Here is an 18,916-nt window from a genome sequence, read left to right on the forward strand (position 1 = left end):
AATGTGACCTAATAAACCCAGAAACACTCTGTCTTGGGTTCTTGTGAGCATGGAAGCAGCATTAAGATGCCTGGTTACATTTGATTCCACTGGAGTAAACTCTGAATGTCAGCGGTGTGGAAATGGCCTTGGGCTACACACAGCTTATCAGGCAGATGTCTCTCTACAATTTGATATTCTACAGCGGCCAGTATGATGGCAAGATGGAAACAAATATACAGTAGTTGGTGTATTTTCTTGTAATTTAGAGAATACTAATTATTCAAAAATAATTGTGCTCTCTGAACATTGAATCAGGCAATGCATTCTACCAGAAACAAATGTTGCACGCTAATGAGGTCTTTCAAGATTGATGTTTGGGTAATTTAATAAAGTAATAAAAGAAAGCCATGTTTTCTCAAATTGAATTAAATTACTGATCCGGTGCTGTTTTTATTAGACAGAGGTTTGTCTCCTCCTCTGTATGAATGCTTCTCTCTGTCTCCACCCTCTGTTCTTAGTCTAGACATATGCTTCAACACAGTTTGTAGATTTCTCAGCTCTGTCCATTTGCTTCAGCTGTGAATTTTAGGATATGAGTGAGAGAAGACGGTTTTGGTGCCAGCTCTCTGCAAGAACTGCATCTGGAGCCGTCACAGAGCTACATTTTTGGATTAACGTACTGGTGTGCTTACTGAGAAAAAGAAGAAAAGAAGTTAATCACTGTTAGAAAATGATCAAGTGTCTTTTTTCACAATGAGAACTGCTGTAATCTGTTTTGAGCTGCTTATAGAGGAGACAAACCAGAAGAGAGATGCAATACAACAAGCGGTCTTCACCAGAGAAGTGGATTGACTCTGCTCTGGATTTCAGACTATTTTACTCTGCTTTATTCTGGATTGTATTTTTTCTGTGGAGCAACTTCCCATGTTCACATTAGGATATTTTTGTGAAAGACTTCAAGATTATCTAAAAAGTACCAGGCATTACTTGGAATTGACTTTTTTTTTTCTCAAAAATGAATGCTGGCAGATTTGCGCCTAGTTTTCTGGGGAATTTTACATCTTTTTCCATTTCTGTTTTGCTGACGTTGTTCATTCTGGGTTATTAAAAACTGGGGCTGCTGTGCTCATAGGAAATCTTCACCTCATTATGAAATGCATATCTGCAAATTATGGTGTTGTCTATTTTGGGTTTAATTAGGAATTTCTTCTTGCTGTGCTGCCTTTTTTCACACTCTATTAACTAATACAACAATGTATATGCCTCTAATATTTTGTTCTTTTTGAACTTTTAAAAATATATCAACCTTTGTATATGTTACAGGAAGTGTTTTGTTTTTGTTGCTTGACATCTTAACTGGCTAAGCCAAACCTTTGCTCCCTGACACCTGAGCGCCATCATGCTCGTAGTTTGGTGCTCAGTCGTCCTGACCTACGTGTCCATCTACCTCTCGCTGTCCTTCCTGCGCAGCTTGCTAGCTTCAGACAGAAGCGGGCGAAAAGCAACGCGGGGGAGGCGAAAAAGACGCAGAAGAGGAAGAGTCAGGCTGACCCGAAGAATGACAGCCCAACGCAAGACTGTCACGTAGAGCCAACTCCTCCATCAGGAAGTGCCACAGAAACCAATCACAAGGTAGGTGCACACCAGATTATTATTTGTGTTTTCGTTACTAATGTTTTGGAAAATCGCTTCACTTTATGTTGTAGTTCAATTCTGTTAGATTATTTTTTTGTGTTGGTTGCCTGTTCCTCTTGATAAACATAACGGAGAACTAGGTCACTAACCATTATACTGTCTGTTGGGCATGTTGTCATAGCAACATGGGCATGATGATTAACTGAAGCTGCTTGTAGTTTCTTTCTTTTAGTTACAAAGGTTCACCAACTTTAGTAAATCAGAAATATAAGTTGCAGGATGCCAATGCTCAAATGACGGACATGATTAAAATAAGAGTTAATTCATATTTGGGTTTATTTCTCCAGGAGGCCTTAAAGGTAGATGATTCAGATGTTCAGGGTGATGAGTCAAGTAAACAGCCTCCCACTCCAGAGCGTTGCCCATCTCCTGTGGAAGTTTTGGGAGAGGAAGAGCTAGCTGCACTGACTGGCAAAGAACAGCTCAAGGTATCTTTTTTTTTTCTTTTACTAAAATGTACAGTGTTTTTATCTATAATGTTGCACCATTCCATTAAATTTAGATTCAAGTGAGAGAATGTGTCATACTAGTCTAAAAGTGGGAACATTGTTTTAATTTTCTCCTTGTCCTTTATTAGGTTTTAGACTTTTTTTAAATTAGGCTTCTAATGATAATTGCTTCATAATGTTCAACAATTAACTTAATGAGTGAGTTGATTTATCAACTCGGCATACTGTTTCAGAAATGACAGCTGGTTCTCCTGGAGCTATTTTTTAATTATGATTTTGAAAGAAATATATTGTATAATTTGCATGTATTGCTATCTTTTTGATGATGTGTGTTTTATGGCTCACTGGTTGCCTCTATGGCAAAAACACAGTTGTGTAAACGCTATAGCCTGCTGTCCTTTGTTTGCTCCTCTACAGCCACTGTTGCTCAGTCCCTTCGATGATTAGACTTTTTTTTTTTTTTTTTAACTTGATCTATTTTACACCTCCATCTTTGCATCTTTAGCAGTTGCAGTTGGCTGTTGAGAAGCGTAATGAGATCATTGCCAAACTCAGCTCCAACCTCCAAGATGCTCTGGCAAGTAGAGACCTGGTACAGCTGGAGGCCCACTCTCTTGCAGATCAGATTCGAGCTCTGCAGAAACAACTCCAGCAGGTAACAGTTTTTCCTAATGGCAGAACTTTGGCATTTGATTGTGTCTATTTAACTTACTCTGATGTTTTTCGTTTTGTTTTGCGTCCAGACGAGTGTTGAATTTCAGCGTATCAAAGTTCAGTCAGGAGCTGAAGTCTTGAATGTTCATCAGCATCATCATCATTCACTACCTTCACAAGATCTCAAAAACAACTTAGTTGAGGAGCTGGCAAAAGAATGTCCTGATTCTCACGCTGTTACTGAAAGCTTTAATCTTGACAGTGATGGTGAGATTAACACTATACTGCACAAGTTGAGGTTTGAGCTGGAGGAAGAAAAAAAGAAGAACCAACGCATCAGTTCAGAACTAGCGGAGGAGATGGAGAAAAAACGCCACGTGCTGTCATTACTGGAGAAAGAAAAACAAGGAAGAGAGGTGGAACGAAGAGAAAATGAGGCAACGCTACAAAATCTTCAGACTCAGTTAAGCCAAGTACAAACACAGTGCCTTGTGATCCAGCAATACAAAGAAGAGAAAGACAGAGAGATACATGAATTGAGGCTCAGGCTTCATAAGGAAGAAAATGGAGAAAGCTCTGGCCTTTACCTGCAGAACGTGGAGGATGAAAGACAGAGACAAGAAGAAGAGATAAAGAGGCTAAAGGAGGAGCACAGAAAGGAGATTGAGCTTATCCGGCAGATTTTGGAGCAAAGAGAACAAGAACTTCAGCAAAGAGATGATGAAATCAAAGAACTAAAAGCTTCTGAAAACCATCAAAGTCCCAAAAATGTTAGTATTGATTCTGAGAAGACTTCTGTTGAGGAAGCCAATGTGGAAAGAGGACCTGATCAGGACAGCATAGATGCCTCAATACAAGGAGATATTCTCATGGAGCGATACCTGGCTTCAGCACCTCTGGGATTCTCTCAATCGTCTGCAGTTAATGAGAGCTTTGAACAGTGCAGTCAGCTGGACATTTCTGCAGACTACAGGTAAAGAACAAAATCTGTACATTTTAACTCTGTTTTATAGATTACATTGCATTTTAATTAAATTAACTACTTGTTTTCGGCTTTGATTCACAGTTTTGAGCTCAACAGCGATGCACTTCAAGACCAGCCTCTGTTGTCCATTTCCAACCATCCCTCTGAAGAACACGAGCACTTTCAAAACATCTCGTTCCAACACAATATCAATGAAGCTGGTGATTCCACTCCTCAGTCTCTCTCGAAATGGCATCAGAACTTCAGCTCCGGTGAGCTGGACTTGAGTCAGATGTCCCAGCAGCAGTTTGAGAAGACAGACTTGGAGAAGGACTTGCTGAATCAGCAGTGTTTGGAGCTGCAGGAGGAGCTCGCTCTGAAGGAGCGGGAGCTGGATGTCTTAAAGGAGGAAGTCCTCCAGAGTGCTGAAGAGCTGGAGGAAGCAAGGAGCAGGTGTGTAGTAAGCTGTTGTTTGTATGTTATTGTTTGTCTTATATAATCTCTACTTGCATAATGTGTATAATTTAAAATCCAATTAACTTGTGATGCATTTGTTTATTTTTATTCTCATGAGGCAACACAGTTAGAAACATCAACTGAACTAACATTTTTTAGGACCACATAAAAAACAGATTTTTCTAATTTTATCATCAGATTTATTACAGTTGACTGCATGATTCTAGTCGTACTGAAATATAAATAATTATGAATCCATTGAATGTAGTCCACATTCTGTTTACAGTCAGCTGCTGCTCTGCGGGCCAGGGAGAAATGAGGAAAGAAATACTAGTGTTGTAGTTCACTTTCGGCTTATCCCTTTCGGGGTCGCCACAGCGTAACAGCACCCACTGTTTCGCATCAGTGATTTGGCAGAGTTTTTTTTACGCCGGATGCCCTTCCTGACGCAACCCTGTACATGAGGGGCACAGGGACCCAGTTAGGCATCAGCGTCAAGGGTCTTGCCTAAGGACCCAAACTGGGTGGGGATCAGTGGACAACCCTGGAATCGAACCCAGGGCTCCTGAGTGCCAGCCCTTCACCTAGCCCACTGAGCCACCCAGCCGCTAAAAAAAAAAAAAAACTAGTGTTGATTGTGTTTAATTTTTGTCACGTTTGAGCCAGTTATTGATCAAAAAAATAGAAGAATCATGTTGCTGTCAAAAATTAAAAAAAAAAAAAAACTAAACGAATGTTAAATTTGAGAACTGAATTTCCAAATTTTCTTTATTTTTTAAGAAATTGGCTGAATGCACAAATGTTCAGACGAGTGAATTTGAAAATGTAGAAGTAATTCTTTTGTGTTCTATTTTGCAATAGGGTAAGAAAAAATACATGCAATCTTTACTCTTGGATGATAGTGATCTATAAAACGAAGCATTAATAAAAGCGTAAATCTTATGAAAAATAAGTATTTTATATTTGATAAAATGTTCAATGTGAGTTTATTTATTGTTCTAACAATATGACAATGATCTTGTTTGGCCTGGCCTCTTGAAGATATTTTCTTTTAAATAAATAATGAAAAATATCCATTATTTGCTCTAACTAACTAAATAATTATTCAATTCTATCCAGGTGGGCCCAAGTAACAGAAGAGCTCAGACATGCTCTCTGGGAGCTTGAAGAAGAGAAACAGAAGAGAAGAGATATCGAGGAAGAGATGAAAACCTATATGGAAGATCGTCGAATGGAAACTGGCACCCTAATAGAAAGAAGGGAGGAAGAAGATGGTTCAGCAGTGATGATTGTAGAAGAAGCTGAGAGCTCTTCTGAGACGTTCCTGCTCACCTTTGTAGAAGCAGATGATAATACATTAGTTAATGAGGTAACAGAAAATGAGAACAAATCTGTTCTGGTTTTTGAAAATGATCAAGAGGAGCAAACAAATTTAACGGCAGACTCAACTGAAGAGAGCCAGAAGTGTGGAGATGACTTTAAGATCCAAACTTTGCAGGTAAGAACATAGGAATTAGTGGGTTTTGTTTGAAAAGTAAATAAAAATACTTGATCTTTTTTATATAAACTTTAATTTGGCAAAAATGATTCAATTTGTCCTAATTGTTTTTTTTCCCCAAGGAGCACAGTGACTACCTCACTTCAGAACTGGAGAAAACAAAAGCTGAATATGAAACCACATCAGCACTGTTGACTCAAAAGACTGTCGAGCTTGAGGGTGTATTAAAAGAACTTGAAACGACCCGCGCTCAGGTCGTAAATGTACAAAAAGAGGTGGAGAAATTGCAGAAAGAATTGCTTAGCAACCACGACTCTTTGCAATGGGCCGAAAAAGTCAAAAGCGAGCTGGAAGCTCAAATCTTATGTCTGCAACAAAACCTCACAAGTTTGGAGGAAGCCCAAACTCAATCTGTGCAACAGAGGGAGGAGGCCAAGGCAAAGGAGCAGCAGATGGAGGAACAGATAAAAAAGATGGAGCAAGTCTTAGAGGAGGAGCTTGAGCAGTTTGAGAGCATATTAAAAGCAAAGGATGTTGAGGTGAGTAAAGTTATACCTTGTATCTTTTATGCTAAATGCTGTTAATAACTTGCATGATTCACCAAAAAAGTTGGCTGATGAGAGAGAGAAATGGGAGATGGAGAAACAGGAGAAGGAACAACTCCTTGATGAGACCAGTCTGCTGAGGGAGCAGGTGAAGGAGAAGGAAAATGAGGTGAAGGCTCTTCTGGAGAAGCAGGTCCTCGCTGTGCAGGAGGCCACCCAAAAACTCAGCTCTTCTCACCAGGAACAGATAAAGGACCTAACGGAGAAACATCAACAAGAGGCAAAATTTAAAAAAAAGACTTGAATGATCCTGTATTATTTTCCCTTTAATTTACCTTTATATTTTTCCTTCACAAATGTATAGATTTCTAAGTTAAACACCCAAATGGAGACGGAGTTAACAAAGCTTCAAGCCAAGATGGAGGAGGAACAAAAGCGACAAATTAGTCTAATCAAACAGGTATCCGTTCTTGCATTTTTGTTGCAGTTTGCACATTTTTTCCAAGTTTTTGTTTTTTTGTTTTTTTTTTTTTAAGTGCTCATTAATTTTCTTTGTAGGTTACTGAGCGTGAACATGAAAGAGTCATATCAGAACTCACTGCTAAGCACAAAGAGGAGCTGAATCTACTCAGGGCTGAAGTGTCCTTGGAGCTGAGGGAAAGCATGGAAGCTGCTCACCAGGCTGAGCTGCAGCAGATACAAGTATGTCACTTACAGGCTCAGCTTCTTCATGTTGAATAGTTGTAGGTTTTTTTTTATTTTTCTTATTATTGAAGAACAATTACTTCAATAATAGTCAATTAGCATTATTATTTCTATTAATCTAAGTCTGTTCTATTGCTCAGTGTTTCATTGAAACTTCACGGAAAAGCTGTCAAAACTGTCTTATTGTATTTAGGTCCAAAAGACCTTGGATCTCGAAGCCTTGCGTCTGAGCCTGACCTCACTGGATGTGAACACGACGAATGTTAAATTGGAAGTGGACCATACCAAAGAGAGTCAGGAACAGGAGGAGCGTCTTCTGCACCAACAAAAGATGGGTGAGTGCAGAAGACATTGGTGTCTGTCGGCTATTAACAATTTTTGATGGTATTTTAGCACCCGGTGAGCATTTTTTTGTGTTTATGCTCAGATGCTTTAATAGACCAGTGGGAGGTCCGTGTTGCTGAGGAGAGAGCATCATTGGAGGAAAAGCATTCCAAAGAGATGCAGGTCAAACTTCAAGAAATTTTATTTGTTGCCTTTTCTCCTTATTTTGCTTTTAATTTACAGGATTTGCTTCCGTTTTTAGGCTCTTAAGGCTCAGTTGGAGACGGAGGCAAAGAATTTCCAGATGTCTTTCTCTGACATAAAAAACACTCTCACCTGCACTCAGGCTGAACTGACCAGCACACAGAGCTCTCTCACACAGACCACTAAAGCTTTATCTGAAGCCAAAGCAGCTTTGAGCCAGGTTCAGGCAGAGCTGCAGGAGGCACAGGCTAGAATGGAGGAACTTCAGACCTTCAGCAAGGAACAGGTTCATAAACTAGAGGAAGAACTAAAGCAAGTTCTGAAAGAACGAGGTCATTATTTTTCTATTTCTCTGTGTCAAATATAGTAAAGTCAACATGCTAAAATCTCCATTAAATGACCAAAAGCAAGCAACTGCTTTTGGCTCTCAATGATTATTTTTTTAAACAATTTTTCATACTTATTAGATTCCTTGGAGAACTTGGTGTGCCAGCACAAAACAGAGCTCCAGGAGAAGGATCAACAAGCCCTCCGCTATGAAGAAAAAGAGCGATCACTGCAACAAGAGGTCAGTAAAGTGTGTAAACTCTGCAGTTTTTTTTATGTGTAAAATTTACATTTCTTTGCAAATAAATTGAGTTGTTTTCAAAAAACATAAAATATTGATCTACCTCTTTGTCGACCAGGTTGTTCGGCTGGAAGAGGAGAAAGCCTTGGTCAAGCAAAACTCAGAAGAAGAAGTGGGTCAGCTGTGGACCCAGCTGGAGAGCATGAGGGCCAGTCGACGAGAGCTTGGAGGTCCGTGCACAAGCGGGACATCTGCCTTGGTTATAGCTTTGTTGCCTTGGTGACATTTCACCTATGAGATTTAGAGAATAAAATATGCCTGTTTTTGAGCAAAAGACTGATTATTTTTAATATACAAAAAATGAAAATAAAGACATCAAACTCTTTATATGCATTTTGTACATTTCAATTAATAGTTGTATATATTTTGTCTGCCCAATTTGTTGTCTTGCAGAGCTCAAGGAGCAGCTGTTGGCTCGCTCCTCTCATGTTGATGACATTGAACGCCTGAAGACAGAATTTAATGAACAAAAGCAGGAAATTAAGGAGCAGAATGAAGCTGAGCTGGAAAACCTGAGGAGGTATTGTTGCACAAGAATGAGCTCATACAAAAAAACTACAAGAAAATTCAATTATTTAATCTTATCTCACCTATATCTGAAGATTAATGTGATTAACTTTAAGTTGGTCATTTGATTCACTGTTTTTCTATTTATAAATTAATGCATGTTGTTAATTTTTCAGGTATTTTGAGAAGCGTTTGCATGCATCAGAAGAAAGTTACAAAGAGGAAATAGCTCTGCTACAGATGCGGCTTGTAGAAAGTGCCTTGGAGGAGTCGGTCGTTTTAACGTCAGAAGATGGGTATAAAACTTGCTGTATATATTAGATACATTTTCTGCTGTAATCTTATTTCACTGTCTAATTTCTCTTCATTTTTGGTGTGTATTTCAGTACTTTATCTCAGGTTCAAGTTGTAGAGAAAAAACATGTCCCTGATGCTGCTAAATTTGAGGAACAGCAGGTAAGAAATGTTCATGTAACCTGCTGTCTGTCGTACGTGATTTAGAATTAAAACCAGGTTAGTTGACATATTTTTCTGGTCATTTGGGATCTAAAACATCATGTTGCTTTGTTTTATGCAGGGAATACTCAATACTTTGAAGCTTGAGTTGGAGGAGAAACACGCCCTGGAGCTTTCTAATATGAAGTCTTCTATGGCTTACTCTTTTAAAGAAGAACTCCAGCAGGTCAGACTGAAGCTTAAGTTATTATAAAGCTAATTCTTTACCATTTTTGCTTAATGTGTATGAACTGTCACTTGAACAGATGCGCTCAGACATCACTGAGGATCATCATAAAGAACTTCAGGAACTAAAGATGATGTATGCCCTGGAAGTAGAGCAACTTGAAGCCAAACCTTCTGACGTTCATTTACAAGGTTCTATACACAAACACATACAGTCTTATCTTAAAATAGTGATTACTTTCAGAAAATTGAATAAATAAATGTTAAAAAAATTCTGTCATAGACTTACAGGAGCAACTTACTATAGTCCACTTGGAGGCGGCAAGGCAAGCTGAGGTGAGAACTTTTTGTTTGTTTGTTAGTCAAATACATACACTGCATTTGTTCATTTATTATTTCTTTTTTTAGGCTGAAATAGAACAAAGGATGTGGTGTCTAACTGAGGAGCTGCACGCAAAGATGCAAATCATCCACATTCTGGAGAAAAGACTAGAGAACCTAAGCAAGCAGCGTGATGAAGAGATGGAGCAGAATTCACAAAAGGCAACAGAATGTCATTTGGATCAAATAAATGTACAGATGTTGTATTATACATGGAAATCAATGTTTGTAACATGTTTACTCTTGTTTAAATAGCTCGACCATCTCGAGAAAGCTCTGAATCAAGAAAGAAAGCATCTGGAAGAGAAAATAAAAGAGCTTCAGGAAAAGCCCAAAAGTGAAGTGTCTCCATTAAACTCTGAAAAGGAAAGTGAGAAGTCTCCAACAAAAAATCTCCATCGAGAGAAGGAGAAGTCTTTTCAGGCGATTTTGGACAACGAGAGTAAGAACATTTTTGGAAGGAAAACATTTATTGTTGTTCACTTGTCAAATCATATTTTTTTTTTTTTCTTGTTTGTTTTGTCTTGAAGTCCCACATTCCCCTGTGATGAAACCGGAGACTCAGTATGACACCGAACCGGAAAAGGCAAAGAACTACATGTCTGCAGAAATCAAAGAGCTCACCATTCAACTTCAGAAGCAGAGTGAGGAGAGATTGCACCAAGCCCAGCAGAGGTGAGATCTAAAAGGGATCCAAGGCCATAGAGATGTATTTGAGACACTGACTTTACCTTTTTGTTTCTTCGTTGTTTAGGTTTCAGGAGGAAAAAGCAGCACTGGAGCAGCAACTGGTCCAAAAATACGAATCGTCTTTTGCAGAACTTAAAAACGAGTGCAAAGCAGAGTGGGAGCAGGAGAGAATGATGCAACTGAACGATCACTCTCAAGAGATGGATGCACTAAATGCCAAACATCATTCACAACTAAATTCACTTGCTGCCAGTCACAAAAGCCAGCTAGCAGCTGTAGTCACTGAGCTTGAATCTAAGCACCACGCAGAGCTGGTTGCCTTGGAGGCAGCACTCCATTCCAAACGAAAGGAAGACCTTGAACGCCTGGAGGCCGTTTTTCAGGAGACCAATCAGGTGCAGTTGGAAGCATTAGAAGCAGAATTGTCTCGCAAACATCAAGAAGAGATGGACGAACTAGAAAAGAGGATGCTGGGTAATATGGACACTTTGGAAGCCACTTACTTGAAGGAAGTGCAAGTAAGGAAGAGGTCTTAACAGCTTTTGATTGGTTTTCTAGTTTGAGTTTTTTCTTAGCTAATATACTGAATATATTTTAGGCACTTCGAAATGATATCGTTCAACTCCAGGAGAAGCATAAGCAAGAGCTTATTTTCAAGGATGCAGAACACAAAAATATTTTGGAGCAATTTACGACAGAACAGATGTCCGTCAGAGAAGAACTGCGGAAGGAGCTGGCTCAAGTTCACATGGAAAAGTTTAAAGCCATGGCAGCAGAGCTCAGCTTCGTTCAGAAGGTGAGAAAAGAGAAGGGCGAGCAATCAATAGATAATTATGGAAGTAGCAGCATTCTTTTAATGTTTTGTCCCTGAATTTTTGTCGACTTGTTTTCACAGAATGAGCTGGCTTCTCAGAAAGAGGCCTTGGATGCTGAACACTGCAAGGCTTTGGAAGCACTCAAGAAGCAGGTACAAAATAAGTTGCTATCTAATTATATTTTTAGGCCACATTTTGCTAAATTAAGTTAAATTTAGAGAAGAAGTTGTTCGATACATATTTGCATCAAGGGGGTAAATTACTTAAAATTTAATTTGCTGAATTTAATGAAATGACAAGACAGAAGTCATATTGGATGCAATGCTAGAATCTAAAGTGAATTCTGAAAATTTTATCAATGCTTCCGTCAGTAATGATTCACTCGTACTCTTTTAATTGTGCTTCTTCTAGTAAACCAGATATATGATTTTTTTTTTTTTTTTTCTCCCCCGTTTCTTGTCCCATTTTTCAAAAGGTTTTTGATCTTGAACAGCACCACAATGCTGCCCTGGAGGATCTGACAAATACTTACACTTCTGAAAAAGACCAGCTAACCCAACAGTTTAATCTCCAACTTCAGGTTTGTTATGTTTAAATTGCCATCCACATCTTCTTTTATAAGATTTGTTTGTTTTGGATTTTTGCGCTACCAACAACGACTAAACTTTTGAATCGTGGTCTGACTGCATCATTTAAAAAGCACATTTTTTCGCTGTAGGAGCTGAGAGGGACATCTGCACGAGAACTGGAGGCTGCTCGCCGGGAGCTTGAAGAGTCGTCGTCAAGGCAACGGCAGCATTACCTGGAAGAGGTGGAGCTCCTCAAAGTCAGATCAGAAGAGAAGCTGCAGGACAAGATTAATCAGCTGATGGTAAAAGAGATAAAATGATTGCTTTACAAATTCAATTTCTAATTGTTTTTTAACCTAACAATCAAGTTTGCAAAAAGATAAACAAGTAAAAACTCACGAGTTTAAGATTATTTTTCAGATTATTTGCATAGCAGTATATACTTGTAATTCAGGCTGAATCATTATGTAATAGCAGTGGATTATGTGCGCTGTGCGAGTGCCACTGCTCTGCTTAAGCTCCAGCTGTACCAGTTCCCTCCTAGTGATGGTTCTCTATCTTGGATTCTGTCCCACTTCTGCTTCATTCAAACCCAGTTTCCCATAATCCCGCTGTCATACATCTAGAAGTGTTTACGTCAGTATGCCTCTGTTCTAAATCTGTGTGATTGTGGTTTGTGCTGCTGCATCTGAACAGTGGCTAAATGGGATGGATCTAAGCTTTTTATCCTTTGATGCAGAAGATTTTAAAGCTGGAGGCTTTTTTTAATAGACATTCAGCATTTGAACATTTGATTTGTCAGTTGGGTATGAGAAACATGTTTAGTTAACATCTATTTCTATTTAAAAAATATATATTTTTTTACAATCTATTATTTCATCATCAACCTCAGCTCTAATTTTTTTTTTTTTTTTGAAGACGGAATTTGAAGCGCAGAAGGAGGTGGAGCTTGAAGACTTAAGGCGGAGCTTCGCATCTGATCAACAGGAAAAGGAACAGAGCTACACAAACAAAATGAGCCAGCTCACTGTTCAGCTGCAGCAACTTGACGCTGTGGTCGCCCAGGTACGGGATACACAACAACACATCACAACATTCCCTTTTTGTTTTACAATTACAGCAGATTTTTTATTTTAGGTTTTACAGATTAAAGAAAAGGGTTGTAAAGCCAAATATAAAATATTATACTTTACATTATACTTTTTTAATTAAAAAAAAACAACAACAAAAACACAATAAACCTATCATAATTTTGAAGTTTGTTTAACTTCTGTGGACAAAAAATTACTAAGATACTATGTCTGCAAAACCAAGTCAACCATACGTTTTAATTCTCATCTACTAATTAGATTAAATGCAAATAGTATTCTAACTGGTTGTTTCACTTTTTGTTATTTAGTTCACTTATTCATTTCCACTATTTCCTTTGGTGGTATTTTCCTTTTTTCTATAACTCTTTGGGGTACTTTACATAATTTTAGCATTTTTCCATATTTTCTAAAATTAGAAGTTATATGCAGAACAGTAAACGTTGTTCATTAACAACCATCTTTGTTGTAAGCCCTTATTTTTAGTGCACTTTTTTCTTTATTTGTATTAATCTACTGGTTTAAAATGTTTGATTTGTTGTGGTTTTTGTAAACTGAGACATCTAAAATATCTAGTTGTTTTGTTAAAAATATGTTTAATCTTTTTCAATTTTGTACTGATTTTGTGCTTTTTTTTGTTGTTTTTGAGGCGGTCAATAATGTAGAAGTCTAACATTTGTATTTTTTTTTTTTTATCTCCATGACACTATCCACCTAAGTAAGATATTAACATGCTCTCAGGTCTCCATGACTGAGGGCTTTAAAAGCTGTTGGGAGGGGGCTGTTGTCATGGCAATGACATTGTTTAGATGAGGCAGGTGTCTGCATAAGATGAGTTTGTAGTGAGAGGGGAAAAGAGGGAAGGAATGGTTGTAGAGGAGATGAAGGGAGGAAAAGAAATTAGGATCTAGAAAAAAAAGATTTATTGTGGTTTTTGTGATTTCTAATCTTTATGCTGAGGTGGTTTTATATGGGATTTCTGTATCATGGATGGTTAAATGTACTTCTAGTATAGATCAGCATTAAAGGTAAACCTGTGCTTTTTGTCTTTGTCACATCAAACAATTGTTCTGTTATTGTATTTTATTACTGTTTTAGTTTTAACATGTTCCCTTGTTTCAATCTTTGATTTTTCTGGGATATAATCTTAAATGGTGCACCTTTTTTGTATATAAAATGGCATGCTGTGATGTTGTAGATGTGATTTGTAGATCATAAAAAATGAGTGTTAAACTCTTCTTGAAGTATTAGTAAAACTAAAATCAGAAATATTTTTTTCTCAGCTCCGTGCAGAAGTTGGATGTCTGCAGGGAGAGCTTCAGGGAAAAAGTGCAGAAATGGAGACTATGGACACCCTTCTTCAACGAAGGGAGCGAGAAAGTCAGGAAGGAGCCAACCTTCTACAGATGCTCACAGATGATTTACAGGCAGCCAAAGAAGAAAAGTAAGTGTGCTTAAGATATACTTGTGAATTTCTTGTGTCTGTGTTTTCTTATACATCTTCTTCCACCAGATTCAAACTTCATCATACAAATGAAAAGTTGGCTAAAGTCCTGGTTGAGATGTTTCGTAGCATCAGAGCAACAGAGGAACAGATCGGACAAAAGATCAATACTAGAAGTAAAACATCAGAGCAGGCGACCCAACAGAGGAGCTTAACAGAGAGCAAAGATGCTCAGGAGTCGGGTACAACCGTCTTGGATTAACGTTCTGCTGTGCAGATTTTTAATGAATTAATTTTTTTTCTTTTTTATTTGTGAAATTATATTAAAGTTTTTGGTTTCTCGGGTATTTCAGTTGCAGATTTAACATCTGATGACTTGGAGATGACCCAACTCCTCTGTGAGAGTTTGCTGGTCTCAGACTCTCAGATCAATCCTGTAGGAGAAGAATCTGTTTTGAACGCCTGCTGCAGATTACGTCAGGCAGTAGACATGCTGCTTGACCTTCTCAACCAAGCCAATACCCAGGTAAAATAATATTTTTGATGGAGACGGATATTTCCAAGCTAAATCCTAAATCTTTCTTTTTGCACGCTAACTTTCTTATGACTTTTTTTTTCTCAGCTTGAAGAGACTAGAAATGTCCATCTTTCGCTGGAGGAGAAGTTTTCCAAAGGTAAAGAAGACTCGGTGCAACTCTTGGAACAGCACAAGCTCCTTTTAGAGCAACTTGATGAGGAGGCCAAGCTGAAGAGTCAACTCCAGTTAGAGCTCCACAAGGCAGAGGGTATGTGTTCATATAATAAGTCCCTCTTGTATTTCACTGACTCAACATGTTCTCTGCTTAAGTTTCTAATTGAGTAATTTATTTAGTTTTTTCACAAAAATCATATTCCGCCTGTGTTTTTGTTCAGGGCTTCTGGAGGGATACGTGGCTGAAAAAGCTGTTCTAGAAGAGTCTCTTCAGCAGAAGGAGAATCGAGAAGAAAGGCTCGTGGAGGAGCTGGAGGATCTGAAAATGAAGTTTCAACAGATGCAAGGCTTTGCTGAAGAGATGGAAAGCCTTAGATTGAAGCATCAGGAGCTCATCGAGGAGAACGCAAGTCTTCTTCGCCAGAAGGACCATCTTTCAGCTGGACTTGGGGAACGGGAAAAAGGTGAACTGAAGACGTTTGAAATGATTAAAATGTTTCTATTGAAATTTTTAAAAGAAAGTTGTAAACTTTTCTGTAAAATCTTGGCTTAGATATGTTTTCTCTCCATAGACCATTGCTTCATTATAAATCCTGACAAAGGTTTGTGAGCTAAAAAGGAGACGGTTGTGTATTTTTGCAATTTGCAGTGGTGTGTGATGTTTCTAAAGCCATAAAAATGTTTTTGGTTTGTGGCTTTTCTTTGTTTGTGTGCAGTTTTTTGATAGGATTTTTTTACAGCCAAAAAAGTAAATGTTAAATTAGGGATGTCCAAGTCTTTTGGAAAGAAGGGCCAGGTTTGGTGAGGTAAAAATGTTTCTGGGTCAACCAATTCTTTAAACTATCTTGATAACATTAAATGCAAATTATTACTGCAGATTTTATTGCTCACAAAGTTCTGTTCAGGTTTCAAGGAATGCGTTTTAACATCTTATCTTAAGCAATTTAAGATGTATCAAATAATCATAATTTATCGAGGTGGTTTTGTATTTCAATTTATTCTTACCTTGTGCGGTGTCGTTTTCTTCTTTAAGCCTAGCTTGCTTACATTTTGCCTCTGTAACCTTCTTTATATACTGTACATGTATTTTATTTTTTAACAGTGCTCTATTTCTCTATATTTTTTCAAGCTTTGTTGGCAGAGACGGAGCGTTTGACCCAAGATAGGCTGGATTTGCAGCGGCAGGCAGAAAAGGACCACAAGACTCTGACCGTGCACCTCCGACACCTAGAGAGAGAACTTGAAGAGCAGGAAACCAAAGTTCTGGAGACTGAGCTGCACAACAAGACTCACACCGAGGACCTGAACCAGCGTGTCCAAGCTCTTGAGAAGCAGCTAAAACACGACAGGCAATTCATAGAAGTAGGTTTTATTTTTCCAGGTTTATTCATTTACAAGTCAATTTATTATTGATTTCCTACCTATTCCTACCTAACATGAAAAAGCTTTAGTTACCTTTTATATTTTTTGGCTTTTCGAAAGCTGTTATATTTCTAGTCTTTCTCATAGGGGTGCTGATGACTCAGCCTGCTGATGTAATTTCTCCTTGTGCCTCCAGGAGCAAGCTGTGGAGCGTGAACACGAGCGAGACGAGTTCCAGCAAGAGATCCGCCGGCTTGAGGCTCAACTGAGACAACCTACCAGTGTGGACAACAGAGGCAGCAGGGTGAGGGCCAGGGGCGGATAAAGTCTTAAGATATTTTAAAATTAAATATGTGCAACCGCAAAATAATCATTTCAGATAAACAGAAATGAAACATTTAGCAAGGTTTAAAGAAAGCTTAAAGGAAAGAGCAAAGTTGAAAACAAACTTTATTGATCACGATGAAGAGCAGCTGTGATGATTTGAGTGCATTTCATGGTCACTGAACATGGAAATCTCATTCTGGACTTGTAGAAGATTTTTATTGAGTGTGAGACCACCTGGTTGACAGTAAAGGCTGTCAACAAAATAGTCTGCAATATTTCAAGGCACAGTTGCAAACCTAAAAAAAATAAATTCTTTTCTAAAAATCACAGTTTTTGTTTGCCAGTCACATTGGCAGAACTTCAAAAAAATCTGTAAAAACTAATACCTGACAATTTCCTTAAACCGCAATCAAGCTGTGAATTAAATCTGAATTCCTACACAATAATAAAATACACTGGTGTTTATTAATTAAAGTTGTAGATATTTAGTTTTTGCTGATGAAAAGATGTTAAAGGCGATTCTTTGAGATTGGATGAATTCTCTTCATATCTTAGTGGATTTAATTGTTTTGTGACTCAGAGCTACAGATGTAAAAAAAACTCCAGAAAAAAAATGTTTTTAAATGTTTATTGAGTTGGTTGGGTGTGTTTACACTTTTTTATATTTAGAAACTTGTATTTATAGTTATAGATACTTGTAGTTTAGTGGACTGCTTAAAGGTTTAATGATGAATGCCTGCTTGTCGTTGTCCCTGACTGTTGCCATGTGTTTGTCTCTGTGCTGGATGGATTGCTGTAGTTTGAGGACTTGGTTCTGCAGGTATGACTTCTAACTTTAGCTGACTTCTTTTAGGTCCTTTGACTCTGATTCATGATTTGTCCTATATTTTCTTTAGTGCAATAGTTTTCTAGTTTTTTTTGTGTATGTGCATGCATACATTTTACAACTTCAACCTATTTTCTAATATTCACTCACTTTTTGATCACTTAGTTTCTGCAGTTGCATGGCATTGATACCTCGATTGGCTTCTCTTTAAAGTCCCACTCCAACTATTTTTTTTTCTATTGTTAAATCATTCCCAGTGATCTTTTAATTATGATTATGCAGTTTTTAGCCAAAATCAAAAAGCCTGTGTCTTTTTTTAAGACCGTAAGACTGTTGGCATAGAAGTTAGCAATGCTAATTTCCCAACATTCCTTTGTTTAAACTCTCTCCCTCTAGCTTATAGCACCTCACAAGCCCAAGCTAACATTAGTATTGCAAAAAAAAAAATGGTGAGCGATATCACAGCTATACAGCCATAGAGTTCAGAGCAGGATGCCAGCTCAGATCAGGAAAATGAAAACGTACATGGATCTATTTGTCTGCAAGTGACTATTTCAGAATTGTAACAGAGAAGTGAGACTTTGGCAGTTGCTTCATTACAAACATGAGCCTTTTCAAACAATAAGTTTTGCAGTTTTAATCTTAAATTATTTTACATGTCCTCCATTATGAGAAAATTCTACGAGAACACGTCAAAACACTGTTTTTATTGGAGTGGGTCTTTAGACAACTTGCTGCAGACTCCTAATTTGCATTTTTCCCCCTCATAGAGCAGTAGATTTACTACTTTACTCATCTAGAAGCTTGATTACATGTTGTATTTACATGTATAATTTTTCCATTTCAGTTGGAGACTCTTAATGCTATCATCAAAGACAAAACCGAGGATTATGATTCTTTAATGACGGCCAATCAGCAAGCCCAGCGTGATCTTGCAGAGCGCAATGAGGAGATTGACAAGCTAGCGGGGCGCATCCGAGAGTTGGAGCAAGCTCTGCTCAACAGCGCTGAGAGTGTTAGAACTTTCCAGCAGCTGGAGCAAGAGCTGCACAAAGTGAAGCAACGAGAACAGGAGCTCAAACAAGTAAGAATGAATAAAATAGTTTTCTTTTCACTTCCTGTTTCATTCCCCATGCTGATATTTTCCTCCTCCTGTCAGGATAAGCTTATATTAGAGCAGCAGCAGCTGTCCAGCAGGCTTCAAATCTCTGCCCTGCAATCCAAGCTGGATGAAACACGACACTGTTACCATGACAACGCACATGACCCCACCCACGAGCTTAGGGATGCCTTGGACACGGCTCAGCAGAAACTACACAGCAAAGAACAAGAGGTCAGAATTTGTGTAAAAGTGGGTTTATGGCTGATTAAGCTGAATAAAAGCAAACATCGATTCACTTGTGTGATTACAGTGCCACCTTTTGGTACATG

At 38.2% G+C, this 18,916-nt stretch overlaps 1 protein-coding gene across 8 annotated transcripts in view; it reads left to right on the top strand.

Annotated features, from left to right (window-relative positions):
- Window positions 1-18,916, top strand: part of pcnt (pericentrin) — a 34,808-nt gene that overhangs the window by 2,612 nt on the left and 13,280 nt on the right. For 5 of the 8 annotated variants that reach the window (XM_024277620.2, XM_036210017.1, XM_024277381.2 and 2 more), the window contains 40 exons: window positions 1,453-1,614; window positions 1,965-2,105; window positions 2,632-2,781; window positions 2,870-3,753; window positions 3,847-4,197; window positions 5,320-5,698; window positions 5,821-6,237; window positions 6,308-6,523; window positions 6,608-6,703; window positions 6,802-6,945; window positions 7,142-7,283; window positions 7,376-7,455; window positions 7,535-7,808; window positions 7,944-8,044; window positions 8,163-8,274; window positions 8,498-8,624; window positions 8,788-8,907; window positions 8,998-9,067; window positions 9,189-9,293; window positions 9,373-9,484; window positions 9,576-9,628; window positions 9,701-9,835; window positions 9,929-10,115; window positions 10,204-10,348; window positions 10,428-10,881; window positions 10,962-11,159; window positions 11,259-11,330; window positions 11,654-11,758; window positions 11,897-12,049; window positions 12,666-12,812; window positions 14,119-14,279; window positions 14,349-14,517; window positions 14,620-14,805; window positions 14,902-15,064; window positions 15,192-15,434; window positions 16,100-16,332; window positions 16,529-16,636; window positions 17,459-17,479; window positions 18,333-18,569; window positions 18,645-18,818. In XM_024277620.2, the coding sequence (XP_024133388.1) occupies window positions 1,453-1,614; window positions 1,965-2,105; window positions 2,632-2,781; window positions 2,870-3,753; window positions 3,847-4,197; window positions 5,320-5,698; window positions 5,821-6,237; window positions 6,308-6,523; window positions 6,608-6,703; window positions 6,802-6,945; window positions 7,142-7,283; window positions 7,376-7,455; window positions 7,535-7,808; window positions 7,944-8,044; window positions 8,163-8,274; window positions 8,498-8,624; window positions 8,788-8,907; window positions 8,998-9,067; window positions 9,189-9,293; window positions 9,373-9,484; window positions 9,576-9,628; window positions 9,701-9,835; window positions 9,929-10,115; window positions 10,204-10,348; window positions 10,428-10,881; window positions 10,962-11,159; window positions 11,259-11,330; window positions 11,654-11,758; window positions 11,897-12,049; window positions 12,666-12,812; window positions 14,119-14,279; window positions 14,349-14,517; window positions 14,620-14,805; window positions 14,902-15,064; window positions 15,192-15,434; window positions 16,100-16,332; window positions 16,529-16,636; window positions 17,459-17,479; window positions 18,333-18,569; window positions 18,645-18,818 (7,527 nt within the window). Of the gene's footprint in view, window positions 1-1,452; window positions 1,615-1,964; window positions 2,106-2,631; window positions 2,782-2,869; window positions 3,754-3,846; window positions 4,198-5,319; window positions 5,699-5,820; window positions 6,238-6,307; window positions 6,524-6,607; window positions 6,704-6,801; window positions 6,946-7,141; window positions 7,284-7,375; window positions 7,456-7,534; window positions 7,809-7,943; window positions 8,045-8,162; window positions 8,275-8,497; window positions 8,625-8,787; window positions 8,908-8,997; window positions 9,068-9,188; window positions 9,294-9,372; window positions 9,485-9,575; window positions 9,629-9,700; window positions 9,836-9,928; window positions 10,116-10,203; window positions 10,349-10,427; window positions 10,882-10,961; window positions 11,160-11,258; window positions 11,331-11,653; window positions 11,759-11,896; window positions 12,050-12,665; window positions 12,813-14,118; window positions 14,280-14,348; window positions 14,522-14,619; window positions 14,806-14,901; window positions 15,065-15,191; window positions 15,435-16,099; window positions 16,333-16,528; window positions 16,637-17,458; window positions 17,480-18,332; window positions 18,570-18,644; window positions 18,819-18,916 lie in introns of all 8 variants that reach the window. The other 3 variants (XM_036210019.1, XM_036210022.1, XM_036210018.1) reach the window with 2 other exon arrangements.

The sequence above is a fragment of the Oryzias melastigma genome, linkage group LG22 (assembly GCF_002922805.2).
Source record: "Oryzias melastigma strain HK-1 linkage group LG22, ASM292280v2, whole genome shotgun sequence".
Classification (NCBI taxonomy): domain Eukaryota; kingdom Metazoa; phylum Chordata; class Actinopteri; order Beloniformes; family Adrianichthyidae; genus Oryzias; species Oryzias melastigma.